Consider the following 27152-nt stretch of genomic DNA (forward strand, 5'->3'; position numbering starts at 1 on the left):
AGCTGTCAGTTTCTGGGTCGGGGAGATGCGAATAAGGTGTCAACTCGGCTGTGTCGCCGAGCAGGGCGGCGGAGGACTGATCTGTGCTGAAGGGGAGGCGGACAGAGAGACAGACAGAGGAATAATAGCGTGCAGGGGAAACGAAGAGCCAAGTCAGCTCTTCTGCCTGTTATCATATGCTGCTCAGGCCGCGGGCATTCTGGGAAATGTGCATGTGAGAGTCTTGGCACGTGTGTTTCGCGTGTCTGTGTGTGGATCAAGTCTCAAAGTGACATTTTTCTTCTCCCTCAGGATTCTTCAACATATTCAAAGTCATGAAGAAGGTTGAAAGGGTCACATTTAACATATTTTTCTTCTTCTTTTGTCTTCTTTTACGTCCTCTTTGCTCTAATTTTGAACAAAATGACTGATCTGACCTACTGCACTGTATGGATATAGGTGCATGTTATAAATCACATCATATAGCACTATATGTATACATATGACTCACTCTTGAGGTTGCAAAATTGAAGCCATCCACATTTTTTGAGCTCAACTTTTCCCAACTTTCTCCAGAATTCAACCCGTCAGATTTGGTGTCTTTGGAAACTTCAGGATCTTTGCTCGGATTCAAAACAAACTTCAGTGGGTTTGAACACTATCTGGCAGAACAGCTTGGGCTTGTATTGACTGACTCACCAGTGGCACAGTGGGGGTTTAAAAGCTTAAAAGTGTTATCATGCAGCTGACGAGCTGGAGTGGAATGACATGTAAATTTACATTTCATAGAATTGATCACAAAACAAAATCCTACATTGTGTAAGTGCTCCTTAGATCGGTTATTGACCTCGGAGACCAAATTTGACAAAGTGACATGAGGTCCATTCGTGGATGGTTTAATCCAGTCCTCCACAGCAGACGGAGCTTACGTTGTTGTCCTGGATTAGTCAGTTTTCAAATATAATGTTTCCGAGGTCAAGAATAAACTTGCAATCAGTCATCGTCGTACACAGAGAGGACTTACTGAGAAGGTTTCATGGGTACAGGCTCAGGGGCCGAGAGAGAGAGGAGCTCATCCCAAATAATACCAGTCTTAAACAGCATAACCACAAAGGGAACAAAGGACAGGTCAGACTAGGATTTTTATGTCTGTTACGATGGTCGCTGTGTTATATTAAGTCATCACAGGACCATAAATATGTGCTGTAACTTGACAGACAGACTACACATGGTACAGGACCAATCATCATGACTGGGCTAGATGCAAGAAGACTGTTACTATCATGAGCTGCTTTGGTTTTGTATTTCCTTTGTTGTATTCTGTCTGATTTCTGGTTTTATTCTATAGATTGTCCTTGCGTTTCTTCCCTGTTTTATATCCTTTATTGGTTATATGTGAGCTTGTGTCTGGTGTGTATTTCCTAGTGATCCTTGTGTGTGTTTCTTGTCTATCATGTATCCGGTTTTTATTTTGTAGAAATAGTCTCCCAGTGTGTTAAGTCTAGTTTTACTTCTTGTGTTTTTCCCTCTTTGTTGAATGTTCTCACCTGTGCCTTGTTGGGCTCACCTGTGTCCTGTTACTCATTACCAAGTGTGCATATAGTCTCTGTGTTTCCTCCATTATGTTTGAGATCATTATCTACCCCACCCGCATGTTCCAAGTGTTTGAATTGTTTCCGTGTTTCCGGTGTTTTTGTTCGACAGTACGTTTTGTTCATTATGTTTTGTTTGCCGTTTGCTGAATCATGACAGTTACGTTATGATGAATAATACGCAAGCTTCATGCTTATGCTAACAACGGTTATTCGCCGGGTTGCTGAAGCATGTGTCGGCTTTTTCTCACCAACATTTCTTTCAGTGAGTCATGGCTGTCCCTCCACGACACATCATGAAGGCAGGGATGTTGTTGCCAGAGGTCAACAGACTTTTATTCTGTCTCAGTTTCACCTTAGGCCAAATCTGTCTCCGGTCCGTCTCTGTAGGAAACAATCAGTTTGCTACTTTGGGCTATAATCATGCTCATAATGACTAGTCTGACGCTCTCAGAATCAGAATCAGAAATACTTTATCTATCCTGGGGAAGGAAATTGGGTGATTACTGTTGCTCTATACACAATAAGTTATACAAATACAATAATAAGCTATGTAGAACATAAATACGTGGTTGAAGTCCCCGGAGATCAGGAAGAGGGCACTCTGGTGGTCTGTCTGGAGTCTGGCTATAGCAGTGTTGAGAACATTGGACTCAGAGGCAGAGGGGGGATGTAAACAGCTACCAGTATCACATGTGAGATCTCCCTGGGCAGATTACATGGTCGGAGGCCCACAGACTCGACGGTCTGCCTGGACAGTCTGGAAGCCGTAAATGGAGATATTGTGGTCGGGAATATCCTGATGCATGCAACAGGTCTTGTCGTGGTCACTGGTTCGACTCCCGGCCACGACCCTGTGCTCTATGTCTCCCTCTGTTCTCTCCTCCCCAAATGTCCCTTTCTCTCATGAACTATCCTGTCTAAGAGGTAGGACAGCTGAGCCAGCTGGAATCAGCTGCCACCGTCATCATAAACATACATCCCTTTGAAGGATAGGATAATAATAATAATAATACATTTTATTTAAAGGCGCCTTTCTCGGCACTCAAGGACACCGCACAGATATATATATACATACACGAATTTACATTAAAGGAAACAAAATCAAAGTCAAAATGAAATCAATATAAACTAACAAAGTGGTAAGAAAAAATAGAAACAATAACAAAATGACAGTGCAATTGGAGTCAGACGAAGTAGGCGGTTTGGAACAGATATGTTTTGAGTTGTGATTTGAAATGGGGTAAAGAATCTGTGTTTCTGAGTTGAGGTGGCAATGAGTTCCAGAGACGGGGATGACCCATGTCCCTAAAAACACATTTCCCCAATCCTTCTCTCCTTACATACACCTCCCCTTGCATCACTGGTGGAAGAGACGAGGAAGATGCAAGTGAGTGAAGCATGAATACAAATGTAGGGACTTGGGAAATAATGTCCCTGACAATACAACAGCAGGAAGGGCGCGACGGAGCTGTTTCATTTCTGCACCCAGGGCCACATCGCCTCATAATCGTCCCATGATGGAACCGGCAGTGTGCTCATAGAAATTTTCCCCTTTATGTAGATGAATCTGAAAGCGGGCCGTATGTGTCAAACTGTCTGCACATTACGTCAAACATCCAGTGATGATTACAACGAGCAAAACACATTTCAGAGCTGAGGGGGCCATAATATCTCAAGTGTTGAAGTGGGCACACACTCACATACAGTATCTCTTCTAGACAAACAACTTCCCCATGCTCTACACAGTGCCACTTATTGCTCTGCAGCTACCTGTCCCCTATCCGTCATCACGGCTCCCCTGAAGAGCTCTCGAGTTGACGCGGAGAGGTCTGAACAGCAACACGCCCGCCTGTCTCTGTGACCTCCCCACGGCATATGATATGAGCCCACACACTGTATCTGTCTTGAGTGTCACACGATGACACTCTCCATACACACACACACACTGGCAGTATCCTACATAAGCAGTGTCCGTGTCTATGCTCATTTCTCTCCCGGTGACTCAGAGATGCTTTGTGCCGCGTTGAGACCACAACACATCACTTCCATTTTAGTTCACACTATGAAGAGCTGTGGGCGGCATCAGTGTGTGTGTTTGTGTATGTGTGTGTGCAGAGAGAGTGCACAAGGGCACAAAAGGGAAGAGAGATAACTGATGTGCACGTGTGCTCCAATTAATTAGCATTAGCTTAGTGCTGTTGGTTTCCGAGTGGCTGCAGATTGCCACTCTTGTGGTTTTTCCGCTCGGTGGACGGAGAGCCCCGGCTCACTGTAATCTGGCATGTGGAGGATGCTGGAGAGAGGGAGCTGTCTTAGAATGGCAAACACCCAGCTATGACACACACACACAGCCACACATCTGAGACAGAGTTCCCCCCCAAAGGCGTTCAGCAGCAGAACACATCCTGAGAAAAACTGGACGATTATAAAAAGACATCATGTTACCTAACATGGAATGACACAGTTTCTTGAGCCAGCTTGGTCAGAAAGCAGGGGCGGATCCAGAGGGTTGTAAGGGGGTGGCCTGGCCCCCTTGAAATCTGATTGGCCACCCCTGGTCCCAACTTAAAATCTGTCAACCGTCATTGACTATTCAATTCAATTCAACTCAAAACCTTTATTTATTCTCAAAAAGACATTGAGGTTTCCCTCATTTCCAATGTCATTGAGATCACAGGCATATTAGAAACAACGAACAAATGCACAATCATTCACAAAACAATATATTAAAACAGTTACAATGTGAGACACAGTGGTCTGAGATCAAAATCTTGAACTCTGCAAAAGAGGGAATGGATATCAACTTTAAAGTCTGCTGGAGGGTGTTCAATGGAAAATGCTGATCAACCCAGTTCAGTATTAACTCGAGGTGCTTTAAGAATGAGCCAATCAGAAGAGCGAGTCCCGTAGGAACTATAATTCCATTCCAATAAATTCCCACAATCTAACTTCTCTCAAGCAGAACTTGCTTTAGGCTTGCCATACACTCAATGATTTTAGACCTGATTTACCTCCACCAATGATCAGGGGGCATGACCTGATTCAGGGCTTGTCGTAACCAATTATTTGTAACCAAATAATCCTCATGTGTGATGTCAATATGACAATGTTCCTGCTTCTGTCGTGTCAGTGCACTCCCCAACTTGGGATCGTAAATATCAACCATGTCAGACTGCCTGAATAACCGCAATAACCAGTGAGAGGAGCAGCCTGGGAAGTGTCACTAACTGGATGTTGGATACTTTTACAGCTCACAAACGCGGCAGTGGACATAAACAAAACTGTAGAATACAACTGTAAATTATTTGTTTTCCTCACTTTTAGTTTTTTTGCTGCAAAGTAGACCACACGCCAGGACAGCCAGCTCGTCAATCCTCCTTCATGTTTGCTTGTCTTCTGAAGTCACGTTTGATCATGCAAGTTTCTGTGAGATCTCGTGTCTGTGGAATCACCACTGTGAAATTGTTACCACGAATGTTAATTATGTGGTCTAGCAGTCTTATTGAATGATCCAGTGTGTGTGTTCAGAGGACTGTAATGTTGAAAATTGGTCAGAGCTTTCCTCGTGTGTGTGCGTGTGTGCGTGTGCGTGTCCATCATGTTAGAGTCAGTTAAGATCTAAAAGTCGTCTAGTGTCTGGCCAGACTTTAAATCAACTATTTGGGCTGTAATGTGACAAACTGCTAGTAGCTGTCTTTGCATTTCAGTGTTGCACATTTCCTTTTGTTATTACTTTGGACATGCATCATCTTTTTTTGTCAGTAAAGAATTTCAAAGATTTGTGTTGTACTTTTTAAGGTAAAAAAATGTATATACTGTATATCACATTTTCTAAATACCATAATGTTGGTAGTAGATATGTTTTTTTTTATAAGCTATATTTTTGGCCCTTTTGCCTTTATTTGATAGGACAGCTGAAGAGAGACAGGAAATGTGGGGAGTAGAGAGAGGGGGAAGACATGCAGGAAATGGTCGACCGGCCAGGAATCAAACCGGCAACCCCTGCGCTGAGGACTGTAGCCTCTGTATGTGGGGCGCTTAGACCACTAGGCCACCAGCGCCCCAGTAGTAGATATGTTAAGTGGAGATAGAAAAGGTAAATACATGTTATTCATTTACATATATAGGCCCCCACAGCTGGGCCACCCCAATCAAATAAGTCTGGATCCACCCCTGTCAGAAACAAGCTATTAATATCACCGTGCATAAACATTGCAGCCAACCTTAAATTAGTGTTCACAGTGTTCAACGAAGGAAGGTTACAACATATTACATGCACAGTGCATTATGTTTGTTTTGCTTTTTGGGAACACAAAACAAATATTTGAATAAACTGTCATTGATCCTTTGATTCTGTTATTTAGCCCCGAAACACAGACGGAGTGAACGTTAGCACCGCTGAAGCTCCCACCGGGGACACAGAGGTCCCATCTGTGTTTAAAGGCTTTGTGGTGACGTGGCTTAAGGGGTCGTAGTGTCACTCTGCCAAGCTTAAACAATCACATGGAGCATCATGAAAACTTGTACTGACATTTATGTTCCCCTGAGGATGAACCCTGCTGACTTTGGGGAACCCCTGACGGTTCCTTTTGCCAACGTGTTCTCACTTCCCATTTGTCAGATATGGCACTTTGGGCTACGGCTCTTGGCTCCAAAATATAGATATTTAGGTAGAAGGCTAGGGACAATTTGGTTGGATTGACTTCAAAATAAAGCTAGCTGATTGGGGCACCTGCAGAGCTCAGTGGTAAAAGTGATACCCCATGTATTGAGGCTGTAGTCCTCGTTGCAGCAAACAGACTTTTTTTTTACTCCCAGCATCAACCCCTTTACGCACGTCTTCGCCTGCTCTTCTCATCCCACGTTTCCTTTCTCTCCTCAACTGTTCTGTTCAATAAAGGCAAAAAAAGCCCCAAAAAATAGATTGTTAAAAAGAAAAACAAGGCTTACTAATTACATTCCAAGTTCTACATGCTTGCATTAGCATTAATCAATCACTCAGGGTTAACATTATAAAACAGTCAGAGTTACGTGAAGGAAAGGGATCATGGTTGAGTATATCGTTCGTATGCTAGCTTCTTTTTCACTTTAAAGCTAGGGTTGGTAGTCACGGAAAACTAGCATGAATTTGAATGTAGCATTTCCTCAGGACTCCGTCTAACCCCTCCCCCCCCTCCCCTTGGAGCTCCTTCAAAACAACGCCCCCGCTCACACCGCTGATTCACGACCATATGATTATGACTGATTCAAAACCGGTCCTCAGCACATCGTTTGTGTTTTGCACTACGTCAACTCATGTCTGACTCAGCGGTAAGAAAACACCGAAACATTATCATAGTGGAAGTTAAAAACACAAACAAACATGAAATGTACGCGCAGGAGGCGGGCAGAATGGCAGGACGGGATTTGATTGGTTAGATAGTTTGGGTCCTGATGGCAGGGATTGGTTGGTGTTTTCCCAGGTTTATTCCGGCTGTAGATAGCAGCTTTTTTTCGCTCTTTTTTAAAGAACACATTATGTATTGATTGCCATCGGGACATAAAGATAATTTTAACCAGCATAACAAAAAGTGTATCTAAATCTGACTACCAACCCCAGCTTTAAATGGTTATGCTACAAAACTTCAAAGACGTGCGACTGAATAACAGCACCACTGACTTTCAGATATTTGGTCTCATGGTACAAGCTCTAAATCACCTTTAATTCAGGTTCATCCAATCACAACAGTTTAACTAATTTGGGGGCGGGTTTCAGCCCTATTTAAGCCCCATGTGCCTTTCACATCCAAGATGGCTGCCATGTAGGTGGAACATTCAAGATCTGCAGCTGTGACAGTGTCAAGCTAACTGGATGGTGGTTCACATTAAGCTCTACTGGTAAGTCTGTCATGCTACTGAATCATGTGATGCCAAGTGTCTACACATAATGTTGAAGTTGAGGCTGTTTACTGGATGTTTGAGGTAAACTGCTAGCTTAAGATGCTACCACTACTACACACTTTAGCTGTAGCTTACTTCATAACACTTTCTGGAGATGGAAAGTAAAAGCTTACAGACTAATCTGTGTGTGTGATTAAGGCTTGTTTTCAACAAATTCCCCTGAAACAGCAGCTCCTCATAGAAAATATGATTTCACAGTTAAACAAAGAAATTAACATTTTTTTTTAGGAATCAACATTGAGAGGAGAAAACTCTTGAGTGTGACCAAGCTGAGAGCAGGAATTAGTTTACAGGAAGTGTCTCCAAACATCTACACTATAGCAGAAAGTAGGAGGACTGTAAACTCATTCAGTCACTCCTTCCAGTCATCACTTTGTAAGTGTCATTGTCATCATTTTCAAAATGGCAGGATTTCACAGTTACACTCATCATCTGTGAGTTTGAATCCAGAGAACTTCAGGGAAACAAATCTCAGTGGCAACAAGAAAACAAAACCCGATTGGATTAGAGTGTGAGCGAAAGAATGATGATGGTTTTTAGATGGATGGGTGAGACGAGGAGAATAATAATTATTCATCAAACATCTGGAGCTGCCAAAGCACCAACAAACACTGCGGAGAGAACAAGCTAATGATGAGGAAGGAGTGTTAGCAGGGACTTTAGAAGAGATCTGATCAGGAATCAGATGAAGTGACGTGGGTTTAGGATGGGAACGGAAAGTGTGAATCAAGCTTTAGACTGATCCTGTGCTAAATCGTGTTGTCACGCGTAGTTACTTTCCACAACTCAATTCTTCTTGTTACCACACAAGTCAGAACAACAGATACAGCGAATGAGATCAAACAATAATAATGATAATAAAAATTAATAGGATTGGGGCGCTGATGGCCTAGTGGTCTAAGCGCCCAACATACACAGGCTACAGTCCTTGTTGCAGGGGTCACCGGTTTGATTCCCAGCCGACCATTTCCTGCATGTCTTCCCCCACTCTCTACTCCCCACATTTCCTGTCTCTCTTCAGCTGTTCTATCAAATAAAGGCAAAAAGCCCCAAAAATCTAACTTTAAAAAAAAAAAATTAATAGGATTTATATAGCGCTTTTCTTAATACTCAAAGTCGCTTTACATAAAAGAAAAGTAAAAATAAAACCGGTAAATAAAACAGAACAAGGACAGAGGTTGGGAGGGGGTAGAGGTCACCTTTTTGTATGCTTTTTTGAACAGGTAGGTGCTGAGGTGGTTTTTGAATGATTGAAGTGAGTCAGAGTTGCTGATGTTTGGAGGGAGAGAGTTCCAGAGAGCTGGGGCAGCGATGGCAAAGGCTCTGTCCCCCAAGGTGCGGTGCTTGGACTTGGTGATAGGGGACAGGAGATTGGCATCTGATGATCTGAGGCGGCGAGATGGGGAGTGGCGTTTTGAGGAGGTCAGTCAGGTATGAGGGGGGCGAGGTTATTGAGGGCTTTGTACGTGATGAGCAGGATCTTGAAGTGGATTTCGGTGCTGTATGGGGAGCCAGTGGAGGTGATGAAGGATGGGCTCTGGAGTGGGAGTGGAAGGGAGGGAGCATGACATAGCGACCAAGACCCCAACAGAAAGTGAGGAAAAGTAAACTACATTTTTGCCAGAGTGTCAACAGGCAGAGGTGAAATGCGCTATGTGGTATGACACCTACCCATGTCAACATGATTATGGCATTAAATATGACAGTACAAATCTGTCAGTCTTGTTGCTGGTGGTTGTGAAATCATTGTAAGTTTCGGTCTGTTTCATAACCTGATAAGAACTCCTCACAGGAGCTTTAACACAAGACGGTAATACATGTAAACAACACACACACAGGGACATAGAGAGAGAGTTGTTGCAATCCAGATGCAAAAGAGTGAAGGATGTAATTTCACATGAGTCATGAGTTTTATTTGTTTGACATTTTTTCCAGAATTCAGTTTTAATGTAATTATAAGACATTATGAATAAAGTTTGTTCAAATCCCATCATAAGATACCTCTGCAGCACCTTCCCAAGAAGCCTTTTACTTCTTTAATTGAGCCATTATCTCTCCCTCAGTGGTCGTCCTTCTGCTTTCAGCCTGGCTTAAGGCGGCCTGTGGCGCCATCCAGTGGACAGAAATTAAATCACACTCTCACCTTTTCAAAATGAAAAAAAAAAAAAAAAGAATAATGATGGATGCAGCAGTCCAGAAATAGCTCATACACTAGGAGGGAAGAAAAGTGCGCTGTGCGTCAAAGTCCAGCTCTGGTTATGTGACGCTCTAACAGCTTTACCATGGACACAGTGTTAGAGGAGTGTGAATTTTTTTTTTAGTATTTAAATGCATCATTACAGACGTGCATAGGTTAAATTAGCATTTTGAGAATCTGGTCTGATCTACCCAACCTAAATACAGCGTGGTTTATGAAATGAATGAATGTAGAGGAGGGTTTGAAGATTTAAAAGGTGGATTGTAGTGATTTTAAAATACTTTTTGGGCTCTCATTTGCATCTTTTAAATGTTTTATAGTGTTAACCTGTTGATCCTATAGTATATTGTGGCTTTAAATTGAACTATTAAAGGTATGTTTTTAATTCAGTGTACACAACTTTAACATAATTCTGTCTTTTTTGGAGTTTTATGCATGATGTTACAAAAAATATTCTGATACATGATTATTTTGTTGCAGAAAACGCCCTTTTTCGTTGTTTTCTAATCGACAAAAAGTGATGTTACAGTCAGAATTCCTCTCTCTCGGTGGCATAATGTGGTGTGTGAGTGTGAGTGTGTGTCAGAGTCAGAGAGGCGGGAGGGGGAGGGTTGGGGGGGCACACACACAGTGTCTCTGCTGTGACTGTGTATCACTTCAGATGCTCAGACAGAATTAAAAATGCGCTCCTCCGCCTTGTCACCAGTGTTGTGCGCATTTTCTTGACGCGCCCGTGTTCCCACAGCATGGTGCTCGGACTCCTCGGCTCAGCACTCTTCATCAGTCACCCTTAAACTCACGAGGACGCCTAATTAGCCAGCAGCAGCACCTGTCCCCACCTTCACTGAAGAGGTAAGTTATTCTTTCTGGAGATGCATTTACGCTGTAAAGTGCGCGCAGTGTGCGTTTTCTTTCCCACGAAGTGAAAGAATGCAGCCGGAGTTTCCTGCAGAGTTTTCACATGCCTTCTGGCTACAAGCTGCTGTTTCTGTATTAAGATCTTCTCCTCCCTTTTTGAAGGTTTTCTTTCTATTCTCAAGTTCAAAGCGCGTTGGCGTTTGTTGTTTAACGTCGTTTCCGGTCAGCAGGGGACGTCTTGGTAAACAATGCTGCTCGGTGACTCATGCATATGTGACATTCAAGCTATGCCAATTAATCAATTAGTGACCAGGGCGAGCAGGATATGGAAATGAGGCTATCCCACAGCCTGGCTGCAGCCCAAAATGTGTCATAATTTAATAAAAGAAGAGTTATTTTCATCCATTGTAGAACAAAAGTGAGTTTGTCTGATTGTTTCAGGCTGAAATGAGGTGTAGGTGTTCAGAGAATTCTCATTATTGGCAGACAGGTCTGTGCTCATGATGTCAGAGGCGCATTTGTTTCCTCTGTTTGAGCTGACAGCTGGCTCTCCTATACAAGTTTGAGAGATGACTTTTCAGTGCAAGGCTGCACGTTTTGTCTCGTCTAGAGGGAAACAAAAGCCTTCAAAGTTTCCAGTCTCTGTATGCAGGAGCAGAAGTTTAGTTTGTGTTTGTGTGTGTCTTTAGCAGATATTTCAACACACAGAGCTTAAATCTACCTCTTTCACAGCTCTCAGTGTTGTCTTTTTATACACCTGTGCTTCTGTGCCTCTCCACCAGCCAGAAACACGCTCAATTAGCCACTCAGACTTTTATTTTTGATCCCTCGTCTCCCCTCTGAGGGCAAAGTGAATGTAATCTCACACCATTGGACTGTTACATAACTTTAAAACTGAAGTGCCATCCTGCCTGCGTAGGAGTGGATGTGATGTTCCCACTTCCTTGCTGTTGTTTTGCTCGTTAATTCTGAGAGGCGCATTACTGTAAGTGGCGTTTTGTGACTTTGCTGATTTTTTTTTTGGGATGCAGATGAGGCCTGGGGCAAGACTGATTGCTTTTAAAAGTCCTCGCTGTGATTATTCAGCCTACCTACATGAAGTCTGTGATTGTTGAGGTCGCACTGACATGTTGATTTCCACCAAATGTGTGTGCATGTTACTGCTGCTTTTGTGTGTGTAAGTGTGTGTGTGTGTGTGCTGCATTCGGGCCTGTGCTGTGTAGGAGGAGTGTGATCACAGTGTGCTCGAGCATGACGCTCAGAGATGTTGGACACATTTCAGTCTTCTGCTGAGCAGTTTGTCCTCAGCAGTGCACAGACAGACATGTTACAGTAACCTGACTCATGGGTACATCATATGGCAGGCTTCCCCCAGCTCTGTGCATGGACTGTGTCAGCATGAACATGCAACACTGATAGAATGAACCAATAAAGAAAATCACACCATTTTGAAAATATCTGGCAGCTACTCATGAAAAAAATGATGGACAGTTAAAGAAAACCTCATCAGTGTAACACTCTATGAAGCAAAGTTGCCCTGGGACCCTTGTATGTTACAGTTAGGGTTGCACTTAGATAGGCTGCGTCCATCTCTCTCCGATTCAATTGCCCAGACCCTCATCCATGCTTTCATTACCTCCCGGCTGGATTACTGCAATGGAGTCCTGTTCGGGGTACCCAAGGACAGGCTCCAATACATGCAGAACTCAACTGCCAGGGTTCTCACACACACCAAGCCCTGGCAGCACATCACCCCCACTCTCATGCACCTCCACTGGCTCCCTTCTAAGTACTGCATCATCTATAAGCTCCTCCTCCTCACCTACAAATCCCTGCATGCCCTTGCCCCCCAATACCTGGCTGACCTCCTCCACCAACACACTCCATCCCGGAACCTATGGTCTTCGGAGTTGGGTCTCCTTTCCATCCCCCGGACTAAGCTGCAGACTTTTGGAGACAGAGCCTTCAGTGTGGCAGCCCCTACTCTGTGGAACTCTCTCCCTCCCAACATCCGCAGCGCGCCAACCCTGGACAGTTTTTAAAAAGCAGTCAAAACGCACCTTATTCTCAAGGCCTTTCCCCGTTAGATATCCTCACCTACCCTCCAGACCCCCTACCTGACCCTGTGACGCAACCTTGGGTTTCTTGAAAGGCGAAATATAAATACCAGTTATTATTATTATTATTAGATACTAATAATTCGTTCCTTGGTGATCCAGTGCAAACAACGAGAGTCCATGAATTGTGGCCCCAGAAATGTGGTCCTGAATCTGCAGCCTCCAGGTCTGCAGACACATGCCCCTCCGTCTTCCAGCACTCTTATAAGTTTAGTATGCATTCACTAAAGCCTTTTTCATACTTATGCCCAATCCACTCCATATTATATGTCTGTGTAGCACTAAACCTACCTGACGTGCAGCACCTCAAAAATGTAACCTCACTTCGAATCAACGCAGACCCCATGCCCTGTGATTGGTCCGTTGGATAGCATCATAACTTCCTGCATTTACAACATTTTCAGTATCGCCGCCCACACTGATTCAGCGGCCGCACACTCAATCTCCAACTTCAACATAATGCGCTCTGATTCAGCCACCATAATTTTGGTGCACAAAGAAGCAGCAGAACTAGGAACTGCATGAGTTGCTGAGCACATTAATCGCACTGCCAACTAGTGTTGAGGGGGAGTATTGCAGAGTGATGCGAACGCTTCAATGCACAAGAATGTACATCTCACGACGGCTTGTGCCACTACAGCATATCAATGACTTTGAGTCAAAGCAGGAGAATTACCCAGATTTTACTATGATGATGTCACTGTCAGAGTGAATCTTGGTTTCTTATTCAGAAGTAGATCCTGTTTCTCCCTCAGAGCGAGGAAACTTCTCGTATCTACAACTTGTCTACCTCTGATAGATTACGGTGATGTGTTGTATTTGGGGGGCCTCGGCTAAATGTTTGCAGTCCTTAAATAGTGTACATCACTGTGCTCTGAGGTTCGTCACGAGTGCACATGCCTCACTCATCAAAAGTTTACGTCAAAGCTGACTGGCCATCCTTGAGTCAGGCATACACATTGGCTACGTCTGATTTATAAATCCCTTCTTGGCTTGGTCTGGACTTATTCATCACAGATGGATTCACTGAATCAACACGTGAGAGGAGATAAGAGCGAGTAACAAAGTTTCAACACGGCTTTAAAATAATTTTTAACTCAAAAAGCCGTGGCGGAGATCGGCAGTGTTTTGGTATAAACAGCAACCCTGTTAAATGCAGACTTTCAGCCGGATGCATCCCTCATAAACGTGTTTGGACGATCATTAAATATCTGATGAGGATATTGAATCTTAAAACTCCCTCTGTGTTTCAACAGCTGTGTAAACTCCACAAACACTGACATGTTCAGCTGAAGGTCTCCAGTTTACAGGGTCAATTTTAAAACCGTAACACCGGGACACCGCATTCGTGGTGGGCTGAGATAAGACTACTGTTACAAGCTGTTAAATCAAGTGAATCACAGCTTCTTCTTTTGAAAAGTACAAACACATACAAAACAGATAGAACAAATGAAAGAAAGAGAAATCAAGTGAATCACAGATGTGTGTAATGTTATTGTGGATGATGGGCGAAATAAAAACACTGCGGTTAATCTAGACACGTTCAGCATTGCAGGTCCTGCCCCCCAAAAGCCCCAGGGCTTTTTGAAAAGTACAACCCCCCCTAGCAGGGGCTTTTTAGGGGGTAGATTATCTACCCTTGAACGAAATTTAGACCCTAGTTCCACCGGTCGAAACGCACGTAGTTCAGGGGTAAAGTCCCTAGTTCTGGGGTAAAGTTCCTCCGGTCGAAAAACGCCTTTTGTGTGTACCTACAAAGATCAAAAAGCCACTTTGCCTTACGCTCCTGCGACATCTTACAAATGATTGTTCCCCGTGTTCGGACAGAGTTCGGTAAGAGAGCAGTTTTGATGCTCCTACTGCTTGGAATCGATCCAGAAGGACTTGAAGTTGTCTGATTTTATTTCACTTGACACCTATGGCTCCATCTTAAAAGAAACACACAACACAGAACAGTGCCTGTGTTTAAAAAAAAATGCTGTTTTGTGTTCACGAATTGCATTTTATTTACAAATTAGTTGCAAAAGATTGATTGTTTCTACACACTCAGTATTTATCTCCATTCTATTGAACTGTACTATTTATTTTGACGTGTGCTGCTGACCTTTTGGCCAGGTTGCCCTTGTACAAGAGGTCTTGATCTCAATGGGTTCTCATCTGGTTAAATAAAGGTTAAGTAAAATAAAACTTGGAGCAGTTAGGGCTCAGTTTATTTCCCAAACACAAAATAAAATTTAAATTTAAAAACATATATTTTTTGATTTTAAAAACTCTTGCTCATGCACACCTCAGCATTTGGTTGTGAAAGTGGGCACAAACCACCAACCTTCCAATTGAGAAACAACTCTACCACAGACCGAGCTCCAGCCGCCCACAAGTGTTACATCTTGTTTTCAAAATTTTGCCCACTGCACTGGCGGCCATTTTTTTACTTTTACAAACATTCCTAGTTGTGGCTCGTGATATCTGGACTTGTCAGGTCAATGTGGCTTATATGAATTAGAAATAGGAGGCATACACTCGGTAGGATTGAAGCTTTTTGCTGTGTGAACATTTGAGAAGAAGATTCCAATAGATAGCAGGTGAAAATTACACTGCAAAATAACGAAGAGGACAAGAAGCAGTGGGGGGCAGAATTAAAAAAAATGGCATATTTTTTCTGTTTATTCTGTCTTTTTCTCAGAATTCTGAATTAAAAGTCAGAATTTTAAAAACAATCTGAATTTTATTATATTAAGTTTATTTATTAGCAAGATACTTAAAAATTACAAACACAAATTTAGAATATATTTATTTTTTAAATGTCCTTACTTGGCACTCAGTTTGTCCGTCCAGTTTAGAAACTTTAGGGTCAGCTTAGTTTAATCTCATCAGGTGTGTTCAGATTTAGTTCCATGCTGGTTCATAGCTAACTTTAACTTTATCCTTAAAGCTGGGGTTGGCAGTCTCAGAAAACTAGCATGAATTTGAATATAGCATTTCCTCAGGACTCTGTCTAACCCCTCCCCTCCTCCCTCAGAGCTCCTCCAAAACGACGCCCACATGCACGAGCGCCGCTGATTTGCGACCATATGATCGTGACTGATTCAAAACCGGTCCTCACCAAAACATTATCATAGTGAAAGTTAAAAACACAAACAAACATGGCTGCTGTTAGTACTCACAACTGTCATTATAGCATTATCCAGTTGTAGCAGTGACACGATATCAGGAGAAAAGTTATAACACATATATAATACTGTAACAGCTCTACTGTTTGTTAAACGTGTTCAGTGTAGATGCTCTTAATTCCTACAGTGTTGACAGTCAGTGAAGGCAGCAGGAGAGGTGTAGCGTGTGTGAGCGGGAGAGAGGAGAGACAAGAGGAGAAGTTCTTCATTCATTCAAACATTGATTGTTGTTTTGTTGGTTGTCGTGATCACGGCCGACAGTGACCGGTTATTAAAACTAAACGTGTTCATGAATCAGCTCGTCATCCCTACAGCGTCCGGACGGACGCTACAGTACATATACATTTCTGTAGGACTTACTAAATGTCATTAATTCTTCTGCTTGTCAGAGCCCCCATGGTGAGAGCTTTTTAGACTCTGATCCGGACTACAGTCCTGAGCAAAGCACCTCATCGGGTCAGAGGGGACAGGCCCGAGGTCGAGCGAGAGGGGCAGTCAGTAGAGTCAGGGGAAGCAGAGGCAGGAGACAGGGACGAGGAGTACACGCCGGGGAAATGTACGCGCAGGAGGCGGGCAGAACGGCAAGATGGGATTTGAATGGTTTAAAATTTTGGCACCCAAAAAAGGCTGATTGGTTGGTGTTTTCCCAGGTTTACTCTGGCTGTAGATAGCAGCTTTTCTTTGCTCTTTTTTAAGAACACATTATGTATTGATTGCCATCAGGACATAAAGATAATTTCAACGAGTATACATTTTTTTTTATCTAAATCTGATTACCAACCCCAGCTTTAATTTACTGTCTCATAGTTGTAATATTCAGTGTAATGTTAGCGTTTGTTTTTGTTCTTTTAGTAGTCAGTGAGTGTCTAAAAGCCAAACTGCTCTTGTTGTTCTACTTTTAAAAAAAAGAAAAAAAATCTGCCCTGATAAGTTAGAGTTACTCTTTAGTAGAGAAAAATGTCAGAACTCCAAAAACACCCTCAGATTTCTGCACCTCCTCCATCGCTCCATCCCATCACTCAGCACACACCTCCGCCCTCTGACCAACCCACAACCCAACGGAGTCAACACCAAAATATCAAGAATAACCTGCAGCAAAGAGAACACACAAGACTACTGTCTCATACTGCAGGTACTTTAATCATCAACATGGTGGACGTTCAATGCACCGTACCATTGATTCAGTTCAGTCTCACTGAGGTGATATAATATGGAGGGTGACATCTTGGTGCTGGCGTACTTGTCACAGTGCATAAAATCAAATCATAGCAAGAGCATCTGTCTTATTAAAGGTCACATAGATCTCATTAGACTCAATTTAAGCCACATTCACCTGACAAGTCCAGATAAACATCTTATTTTATGATGTTATTAGCAAAGAATATTGCTTTTGATGGGCAAAAATATCTGTCAGTGCAGTTAGCAAATACAGAAACTCTGCCTGAGTATTTGCTACACTTCAAAAACTCAAACCTTGCCAAGTGTAGCTATCTTAGAAATTGTCAGCAGAATTTTCTTGATGTGTGAAGAAACTTTTGCGTAATACATTGGCAGATATTTCCACTCATTACAAGCAAATCAGGCCTTATGTTGGGTTTGTAATAAGAAGATAAAAGCAGAAGATGAAGGTGTACTTTATTTATCCCCAAAGGGAAGTTTGATGTTGTCACTCTGGTGTTGCACATGCATGCTGAGAACAAACATGCATAAACAAGATCTTATGGATATGCACTGTTGGAGAGAGTGAGGGAGCTACACACGGATGCACCCGAGCAGATGGGGGTTGCCACTCAGCAGTGCCCAGAAGCCTCCCCAGCTACAGGTTAAGTTTCTAAATGTAGTCCACACCTTATTCCCTCCTAAAGGTTACTCCACCCGAACAGGGACTTGAATCCTGGACCCTCAGATTAAAAGTCTGATGCTCTACCGACTGAGCTATCCGGGCTCTGCAATAATGCATACAAGATGTTTAAGTGGTCAATGTGGCCAGCACACTTCTGATGTTTTTTCTTGTTAAACAAAATACACTTTTTGCTATTCACTGCATATTAAATGCACAACATCACTTTATTTCCATCCATTGGAAGCTGTGAAGCCGAAAGATGGTTACTGGTACAACCAAAGCCTGCGCAACCTGGCTGGTAGAGTTGCACGACTGACATCACACCCACAACGCTCACCAAAACACACATTAAACCTACCGAACAAAACATGAAAAATCCCCCAGGTGGGTACAATCCACATTAGAACAGATTCTTGTGTGGGTTTCAAGCAGATACTTATGGCTTTAGAAGGTTCAGTGAGTGTTGTGGTGGAGTTTGTTATATATTTCTCTAGCTGGTCATCCTCTGCTCTGCTAATCCTGTACTGAAGACTGCAAGAGATAGGATTTGTCAACAGAACTGCCAATCAAATGATGTTACACCTGCTCTTTTTAAAATTAAATGACTCAATAAAACTAAACTTATCAGTAAAATAAACACTTGGACATAAATCTGCATAATAGGAACTAGGGTTGCAAAATTCCGGGAATATTCAAAGTTGGAAACTTTCATGGGAATTAACGGGAATTTATTGGAATTAACGGGAATAAACCATGAATTTACTAAATTGATTGTTGGCTCTTAATGGGGAACTTAAATATAGTTGGGGAAAATATATTTTAGCATAATCCTGACTTAAACAACCAGATTTCATACAAGTACAGTTGAATATCTATGCTATTCCTCAATCACATGCACATAGCACACTGCTTACTGCAGGGCTATTGAGACCACGCCCCCTACATGCACTGTGCATTCCTCCATCACATGCACAGATGATTTCTAGAATCCTGCAGAGGCTTGAGAAGCTTGAGGGAAGATGCTTTTTTATTTGCATGTTGAATAGGACTCTTTGGAGGGGAAACGACTCTTTTAATTTAACATTTTGAATGGGACTTTGTTGGGATTGCATTTTTATTGATTTTTAAATGGGTTGGGTGGGGGGATGAGTAATATGTAACTCAACATTTATGTTTTTTGTTCTTCAATGAAAGAATTGATTGTTCAATATTTATTTAACACTTGATAAAGTTCTACTTACAAATAAATCTGTTTAAATTGTATTATTTTGGATGGCTGTCTGCTTATAACAACAAATATTTATGCTTAGATATGATACCTTTCCATTAAATTACCCTCAATTCCCAGTTAATTCCCATGGAAAGTTTCTGATTTTGGAATATTTCAAAAATTCCCCAGCTTAACTTCCAATGGAAATTTACCAGAAACTTTCCCGAATTTTACCTGAACTAACTCTAATGACAGACAAATGTTTTGGATGTGTATTTCATATTGATAGTTTGGCCTCTTTCCCCTCTGTTAACCTTGTGGAGGCGGGGCTTATGAACTAAACTGCTGTCAGTCAGCAGGGGGAGCGCTTAGTCTTTTTGCCTCAAAGCCAAAGATCTCATATGGCGTCAATTTTTATATACAAACTATGCTTTATGGTTTTAAAAACATCATTCTTTTGGGGTTAAATGATTAACCCTCCTGGTATGATCGATTCTCTGAATCAGCAATAATGTTCCTGGGTCAATTTGACCCGGGGCATATTCAATTATCCAAAAGTGTCAGAACCACAAAAAATCCCAACACACATTTTTTTAATCAAATTTTTAACTCCATTACTAACCATTTAAATCAAGATCAAGATTTAGTCCATTGGTGTTCTTTAATTCTCACAGATCATGCTTCAATGAGGATAACTCACACATTTTTTATTACAATTAATTTTAAAACTTTTTTTAATGTACATTTGAAAGCCCTAAATATAAATACAATAGTTTTACATGACATAGATTTATGTTTATTATATTTCACATTTGTGTATTTTTTTTTATTTTTATGACGTGATGTTGACAACTCCTCTTCTGTCACATGCTGCCCAGATTTTTATGCTGCATTTAGCTGGTTTGGAAGGCATATAATGCCTAAAATAGACTTTAAAAAGTGTCAATTTGACCTGCAACATAACAGGAGGGTTAAAAGATAAGTAGTTGTATCATTAAAGTCCAAATTTTCATGAAATGTCTCTGTTTAACAACGTTTTTCTTGACCAATCAGAGCAATTTGGGTTTTTTATCTGATAATATGGTGAATACAGACAATCTGGCTCCACTGATTCAACCATACCGTTTTTAATCCAGCTTTGTTTATTATTGTGGTGTCATTTTTTTAAAGATACAGGACTCCTTCTTCATCAGAATTACCCCTAAGTCAAAAAGTTTACCCTTGATTGTTCAATCCTTACACTCCTCAAGTGGTTGAAGACAGATTTGTGTCCCTGAATGGCCTTGAGGGAGTAAAACGCTCAGAGGAGTAAATAAAAAAGCAGAACTTGGCGAGGAAAAAGGTGTGAGTTCACTTCCTCCCTCCCTCCTGCTTCAGAGAGAACAGTATTATTACCTTACAGTATTGCAGGCTTTTGTCCTCTTGTGGTCACTCTAACACAATGTGAAAATGGAGAATGAAAGTGATCCTCTTATTGTCATTGTCGAGGCTGATTTGCATAAATGTAGAAAGCCTTGACAGTCTAGCGGATGAGACACAAACAGACATTCAGCATTGTGTAGGATGCATAAAAGCTTTAAGTAGAGAAGATTAGACATAAAGAAAATACAACATTTCTTTAAGACAGTTAGTTCTTGGAAATGATCTTTTAATTTTACATGCTCAAGTCTGATTTATAGAAAACTAATCCTTGACCTGCGAATATTTAAACCAGGTTTTAATGCAGCTAAAATTGAATTAAATTCAAAGTCTGAAGCTCTTCTGCTCCCTGATTTGGTGAAATATCTCCTTTTAACATCCAAAACGAAAACTTTAAAAAGCACTCAGCCTTTAAAGAGGCATTATTCACTCTCACTTATGGAAAACCTCTGACATTACCTAACAATGCTGTACAGAAATAACGCTCTGTATGGAGAGCTCCTCGTGTCGATCTGTCATTAGTCACACAGTGAATCACACAATTATCCAGAGGTGAAAACAGAGCGGTAAGAGCAGAATGTGTGATGTTGAGAAGACTTTTAAAGAGCATAACATCTTTCAAAATCGTGATTTCATTGATTACAAAAAAGGCTCTGAGAAATATTTACATTTCCACGTCAGGTTTTTAATTTTTCTTCTCGAAATTAACATATTTTTTCACAGCGTAGGCTCGAATCCAGCCTCAGTCATGTCTGAATTGAGTCAAGTGTGAAAGCTCTGACAGCATGCCGACATTATTCTGCTTGTTTGGTGTTTAAAAAGTGATGGAAACAAAGTGACAGCGTTTTGGAGAAAAAAAAGTTGGTTTTTAGATTTTTTCAAGGCAGACAAGGGAAAAAATTGGAACTCGATTGTTAAACTGGCAAGTTTTCACAGCTTCTTCTGAGAAGAATTTGATTTCAAAACTCAAAATGCTCGATTGGATGACCTGTTCCTTTCGGATGAATGTGGTGTCCGAAGCCAAGTGCTGCCTTCATGAAAGGCTCGAAAACATGGTGAGAAAAACAAGACTCAGTGATAATTATTCATCAGTCATTTCTTGGTTACAACAATCAACAAACAATCAAAGCTTTTGAAATCATGATCACTACGCAGTCCGTTATCCTGGCAATGAAAAACGGGGTGCCCAAAGGAAAAAAACGTGTAACCAAAAACTATATTCACTCAAAAAAACATACAATGGCAAAGAAAAGGACACACAAAATTATAGCTAATGCTGATTTGATGGAGAATCCTTCATCTGGAGACTTACAATATCACATCAATTGATTTGTGGCCACTTGGGGGCAGCAGTGACAAACACGACACAAAACAGACGTATCCCTTTTAATCTAGTGTGGCTAACATGCTAACAGATGGTTTTCTGACCATGGTCCTGCCTTATTTGACTTTGTAACATGGTGTAATGACAGCTACCTCGACCTTAATGTATCCAAAACAAAGGATATGATTATTGATTTTAGACACAATAATGTACACAAAGTTAGTGTCATTCATGGGGAAGATGTGCAGACTGTCGAGTCATACAAATATCTGGGAAACTGTGTTTGATTCCAAATTGAAGTTTGATGTCAACATAGTGTCTATGTATTGTCAAAAGATGCCAGCAAGGGAGTTACCTGCTGAGGAAGCTGAACTCTTTTAATGTCAGTAAGAGGATTTTAAGTAACTTTTATTGTTATCTTATTGAAAGCCTTTTAAGATTTTCTTTTATCTGCTGGTTCGAGGGCTTACCCGTCAAAGAGAAGAACAGCCTGCAGAGCATTATAAAAGTTTACTCCAAGATTAGAGGACTTAAACAGAGAAACTTGTGTTCCCTCTGGGAGAACCAGGTGCTGAAGAAAGCGAAAAACATTATCCGCCAGCCATTAAATGGTCTTCGTACCAAGTTCGTACTGATGCCTTCAGCTCGGCGTTTTTATGCACCCGTGAGGACAACTAATCTTTTATCCCGTCTGCTATCAGGCTTTTAAACTCAGACGGCAGTCTTTTTAGTCATTTTAAATAACATTGGTATGACAAGAGATTATATTGTCTTTTAATCATTGTCGTATCTTACTGTTACTTATTTATTACATTAACTTATTGCTGTCCTCCACAGACTCTCTAGTCCCCATGTACAGACCCGGTGCTTGACTTGTGACTTGTAGCATGTATATATGATGGATGTGTTGTAGATGTTAAATGTTGTATGGTTGTTGTATAAAGTTGTCTGAATTTTCTGCACATTCAGCAGGAAAAGAGTGGCACTGTCATTTATATGCAGTCCTTATTTTAATAAAAAGAAAAATAACTTTTTTCTACATGTTTGGTCTCCACCAACCCCTTAGGGAAAAATATGCAACTAGAAGTCCTGTAGCGTTTGGTACCCGTGTACCCGGGCAAAAGCCAATCAAGACGCAAGCTGACTCAGCTGACTGACGGAAGAGGAAGAAAAAACAAACAAAAACATGATGCTGGCGAAAACTCACCGCTGTAATGAATATAACTCGCCCATTCCCTCTGTCTCCATGACTTTTTCCATAATTGTTTTTCTTTCTTGTGTGTTTTTTCGGAAACTAAGAGGCCGAAAACAATCATAATTGCCTCTTCCTGTTGGTCAAAGTCACGTTTTACTACTCGCTCAGGTCTTTTCTTCCTGCAGAGGTCAGACTCTATAACCAATAATATATATATGTTGTAAGATATGCTTGATTTTACCTCCTTTAATTTTTAATTACTAATAATTTTTCAATAACTGATATTACATAGGCTCTTGTTTGATTTATACTCTTTTGCACTGTCTTTGCTGCTGTGACACTTAAATTTCCCCGTATGTGGGACGAATAAGGGACCATCTTATCTTATCTTATCTTATCTTATGATATCTTACACACAACGTATATACACAACTAAATAAGTAAATTTACAAATATTTCCAAAACCAATGACGCGGTGAAAAATTAGGTATAAACAATGTGAAGAACAGAACTGGGAAGATGGGTAGAAAGACGTATTGCACATGTAAGAAGAGAAGGATGAACTGAGATGAAGTGATTATTGCACGTTGAAAATATATTATATATATAATAATATAATATACTTACTATTAATCCTATTTATATTATTTTATTCGTAGTCTATTCCTTCTTTCTATTGATATTTTGACTTTTTCATAATGTGTATGGCAGCATTTTGCAACAACTGAATTCCCCCACAACTGATTTCTGATGTTTGTGCTGTGGCGGCCATTTTGCATTTTGTTCACTAAAAGTGAATAGTTTGAAAATAAACATGACCAGTGAGTCACAAGCCCCGGAACTCTTGACCAAGATCAAAGGCAGAATTGTAAAATGATGTCACAACTGACCAGGCTATAAACCACATACACCAGACACAGTCAGTGATCACAGCACCCAGCACACAGACTATTTACACAGTCAGTGATCGCAGCACCCAGCACGCAGACTACTTTAACTTCAAACTTATCAACATCCGAGACACTAACTCTACCCAGATTAGTAATGGAAAACAAGGTGAAAGTTAACACTATGTCGAATGCTAGCAACAACAGCGGCATCCAGCGCCCCTCTCAGCCAGGAGCTAAGACTCCTTATCAAAGGGGGGAGAAAGGCCACCCGGTTCACTACCACCGGACCTTTTACCAAAAGGTTGAAGGAGGCCACCAGCATCCCCACAACCATCCTGCCCATAATCCAGGATATCAGAGACCCCCTCCAAGATGGGAGGTGGAGGCAGGTCTCAAAAAACGCATTGAGGAACTGGAATTGCTTCTGAAAAAGGAGAGAGAGACAAAGAAGGAAGCAGTGCCACCGAAACCAAGCGTCAGAGAGACATCAGTGGATGAGGTTCACAGCGAGTGTGACAAGCAGATCAAGCAGATGAGTGAAGAACTTAAACACCTTAATCCTTCCTACTGCGTACCACAGGATATGTTCTATTACTCGCTGAAGACCAAAGAGGAGCTCTTAGGTGTGATTTCTGCGCAAAACAGAAAGCTCGCACAACTCCCGGCTGGCGCGGAGCCTGATAATACCCCGAGAGTTGAGAAAGAAGCACCAAAAGAGAAAGAAGCACCAAAAGAGGAGATGGAGGTCCTGCTGAATGAGGCAGTAAGCAGAAACCTCACCATCACTCTGCAGATGGAGGCCTTAGAGAAGGCTCATGAGGAGGAAAAGAAGGCGATGAATACGGAGATGGCAGAGATGAAAAAGAAGCTGAGGCTCTATATGTGGGATCCAACAGAAGAACCAATCAACGTGGAGGAGGACGAGGAGGTCCCTGATGAGAATGGTACTTCAGACCTAGCTAGAGATACTTCTGGAGAGGTTGGAAAATGGTCAAAAATTCAATATAAATCCACCATTAAGGCGACAAAGAAAACTGCCAAGGTGCACGAACTCCAAAATGTCATTGCATCTCTTAACAAGCAGCTGCGAGCTGAAAGGCTCAGGTCCCACACCCTCCAACAAGAACAGTATCAATTTAGGTGTATGCTTAAAGACATAGCAAGCCAAGACCCAAACCAGGCTGAGACACTGAAGGCAGAGAACATTTCCCTGGAGGAGAAGGTGAAGGCCCTGCAGGAAGAAGTCTGGAATATCGCATCAGAGGAAACAGATAATACAGACAAGATTCAACAGCTTCAAGCTAGTGTTGAACGTAAAAACAACCAGCTGCAGGCTGAAAGACTCAGAGCTGACAACCTCCAAAAAGAAAAGGAGACATTAGAGTGTAAGCTTCATGAGATAGCCAGCCAAGACCCAAACCAGGTTGAGACACTGAAGGCAGAAAACGTTTCCCTGGAGGAGAAGGTGAAGGCCCTGCAGGAAGAGGTCTGCAGTATCGCATCAGAGGAAACAAATAATACAGACAAGATTCAACAGCTTCAAGCTAGTGTTGAACGTAAAAACAACCAGCTGCAGGCTGAAAGACTCAGGGCTGACACCCTCCAAAAAGAAAAGGAGACATTAAGGTGTAAGCTTCAAGAGGTAGCCAGCCAAGACCTAAACCAGGTTGAGACACTGAAGGCAGAAAACGTTTCCCTCGAGGAGAAGGTGAAGGCCCTGCAGGAAGAGGTGTTGAGTAAAGCATCAGAGGAAACAATTATTCCAAACAATATTCAACAGGTTCAAGCTAGTGTTGAAAATAAAGACAACCAGCTGCAGAATGAAAAGCGATTAAATGAGACCCTTCAAAAAGAACTGGAGAAATTTTGGTGTACTCTTGAGGAGGTAGCCAACCAGGACCTAGAGCAGGTTGAGGAGCTGGAGGAGCAGAACCTTTCCCTGAAGCTGAGGGTGAAGGACCTGCAGGAAGAGGTCTTCAGTAGAGCAGCAGAAGAAATTATTAATACAAACAAGATTCAACAGCTTCAAGATAGTGTTGAACAAAAAGACAACCAGCTGCAGATTGAAAAGCAATTAAATGACACCCTCCAAAAAGAACAGGAGACATTAAAGTGTATGCCTCATGAGGCATCCGGCCGGGACCTGGAGCAAGGTGAGACCCTGGAGGGGGAGAAACTTTCCCTGGAGCTGAAGGTGAAGGCCCTGCAGGAAGAGGTCTTGATTAGAGCATCTGTGGAGTCTGAAAATAACAGCGAGATTCAAGAGCTCCAAGATCTCCTTTCAAGACAAAACGACAAGCTGCAAAATGAGATGTTGAGGGCTGACAACCTCCAGAAACTAAGTGTGGAGGTCGTTAATCACATTGAGGAAATGTCCATCAAAGACCGGAAGCTGATTGAAAGGTTTAAGAGAGAACAAGACTCCCTGAAGCAGGAGCTCATGGACCAGCAGAGTGAGATCATCAGCATAGAGAAGGCAAACAGAGAGCAACTGGAGCTCTTGAAGAACCAGCTCACAGAAAAGACCAGAAGCTGCCTTAAGCTGGCCTCCAAACTAGACGATCAGGAGCAAGTCAGTCAGGTGTTAAAGGAAGAGGTGGAGGGGCTCCATGAGGAAATAAAGGCGCTGACGTGTGAGGAGAAGGCAGAGCCCTCCCTTACATTAGACACAATCCAGGTCAACGGTGAGGGAGACACTCCAACCATGGTCGAGGAGACATCTGAGAATATCCAGGCAACACCGGAGATGGTCAAGGAAACACCAGAGACTGTAGAGTCAAGACCCGAGATGGAGAATGTCTCTTTGTGGAGGAGGTTTAAGAAGTTTATGACCCCTCACAGTCGCCGCCAATACAAGCAGCAGAGACGGAAGAACCAGGAGTGAGACCCCAAAACACACAAGTCATCAAAAATATTTGATTCAATTCAAATAGCTCTAAAAAAAAATCAATAAAAACAAACAAACAAATTAATTATATTCTTGGAATACAAATCATTTCTTTATACATGGATTTCTGCATTTTTTTTTTTATTCTGTAATCTGAAATTTTGAGCATCTTACTCTAAATTCCTTGCATTCTAGTGAATATTTATGGGATCATTTGTGCTGGAAATTAAATTATGTAAATAATGAAACCCCAAATTGCTGATACATATATACAAAATATATATATTCAAATCCCTGAAAGAAGCTTACAATCTAGTAGAATTTGATGTTATTTTTCATGAGGTCTTTTTCAAACTGAGAAGTTCAATTTAAATCAGAGGTTAAAAAATAACTGATTAAACACTTATATTAATAAACACTTTCTGGGGTGTTAAAGGTGACGTATTATGCTCTTTTTCATCAAAAAAAAAATATTGGTCTAAGAGGTCCCCAAAACATGTCTTTAAAGTTTATTGCTCAAAAAAACAC

At 41.6% G+C, this 27152-nt stretch overlaps 2 protein-coding genes across 4 annotated transcripts in view; both read left to right on the forward strand.

Annotated features, from left to right (window-relative positions):
* The first annotated feature begins 7348 nt into the window (after nucleotides 1-7348).
* si:ch211-168d1.3 (ras and Rab interactor 3) overlaps nucleotides 7349-27152 on the forward strand; it is a 59405-nt gene continuing 39601 nt past the window's right edge. The window contains exons 1-2 of one of the 3 annotated variants that reach the window (XM_034676194.1): nucleotides 7349-7451; nucleotides 10457-10563. The gene's annotated coding sequence lies outside the window, so the exon portion shown is untranslated. The remainder of the gene's footprint in view (nucleotides 7452-10456; nucleotides 10564-27152) is intronic. The other 2 variants (XM_034676191.1, XM_034676193.1) reach the window with 2 other exon arrangements.
* On the forward strand, nucleotides 23773-26709 carry LOC117807121 (kinectin-like). The gene has a single exon (XM_034676185.1). The coding sequence runs from the start codon at nucleotides 23892-23894 to the stop codon at nucleotides 26619-26621; it is 2730 nt and encodes a 909-aa protein (XP_034532076.1). The 5' UTR covers nucleotides 23773-23891; the 3' UTR covers nucleotides 26622-26709.

The sequence above is a fragment of the Notolabrus celidotus genome, chromosome 23 (assembly GCF_009762535.1).
Source record: "Notolabrus celidotus isolate fNotCel1 chromosome 23, fNotCel1.pri, whole genome shotgun sequence".
Taxonomy (NCBI): Eukaryota; Metazoa; Chordata; class Actinopteri; order Labriformes; family Labridae; genus Notolabrus; species Notolabrus celidotus.

What these genes read in the sequence shown, in the direction of transcription:
- LOC117807121 (XM_034676185.1), top strand. Translation starts at nt 23,892, where the DNA reads ATGGAAAACAAGGTGAAAGTTAACACTATGTCGAATGCTAGCAACAAC.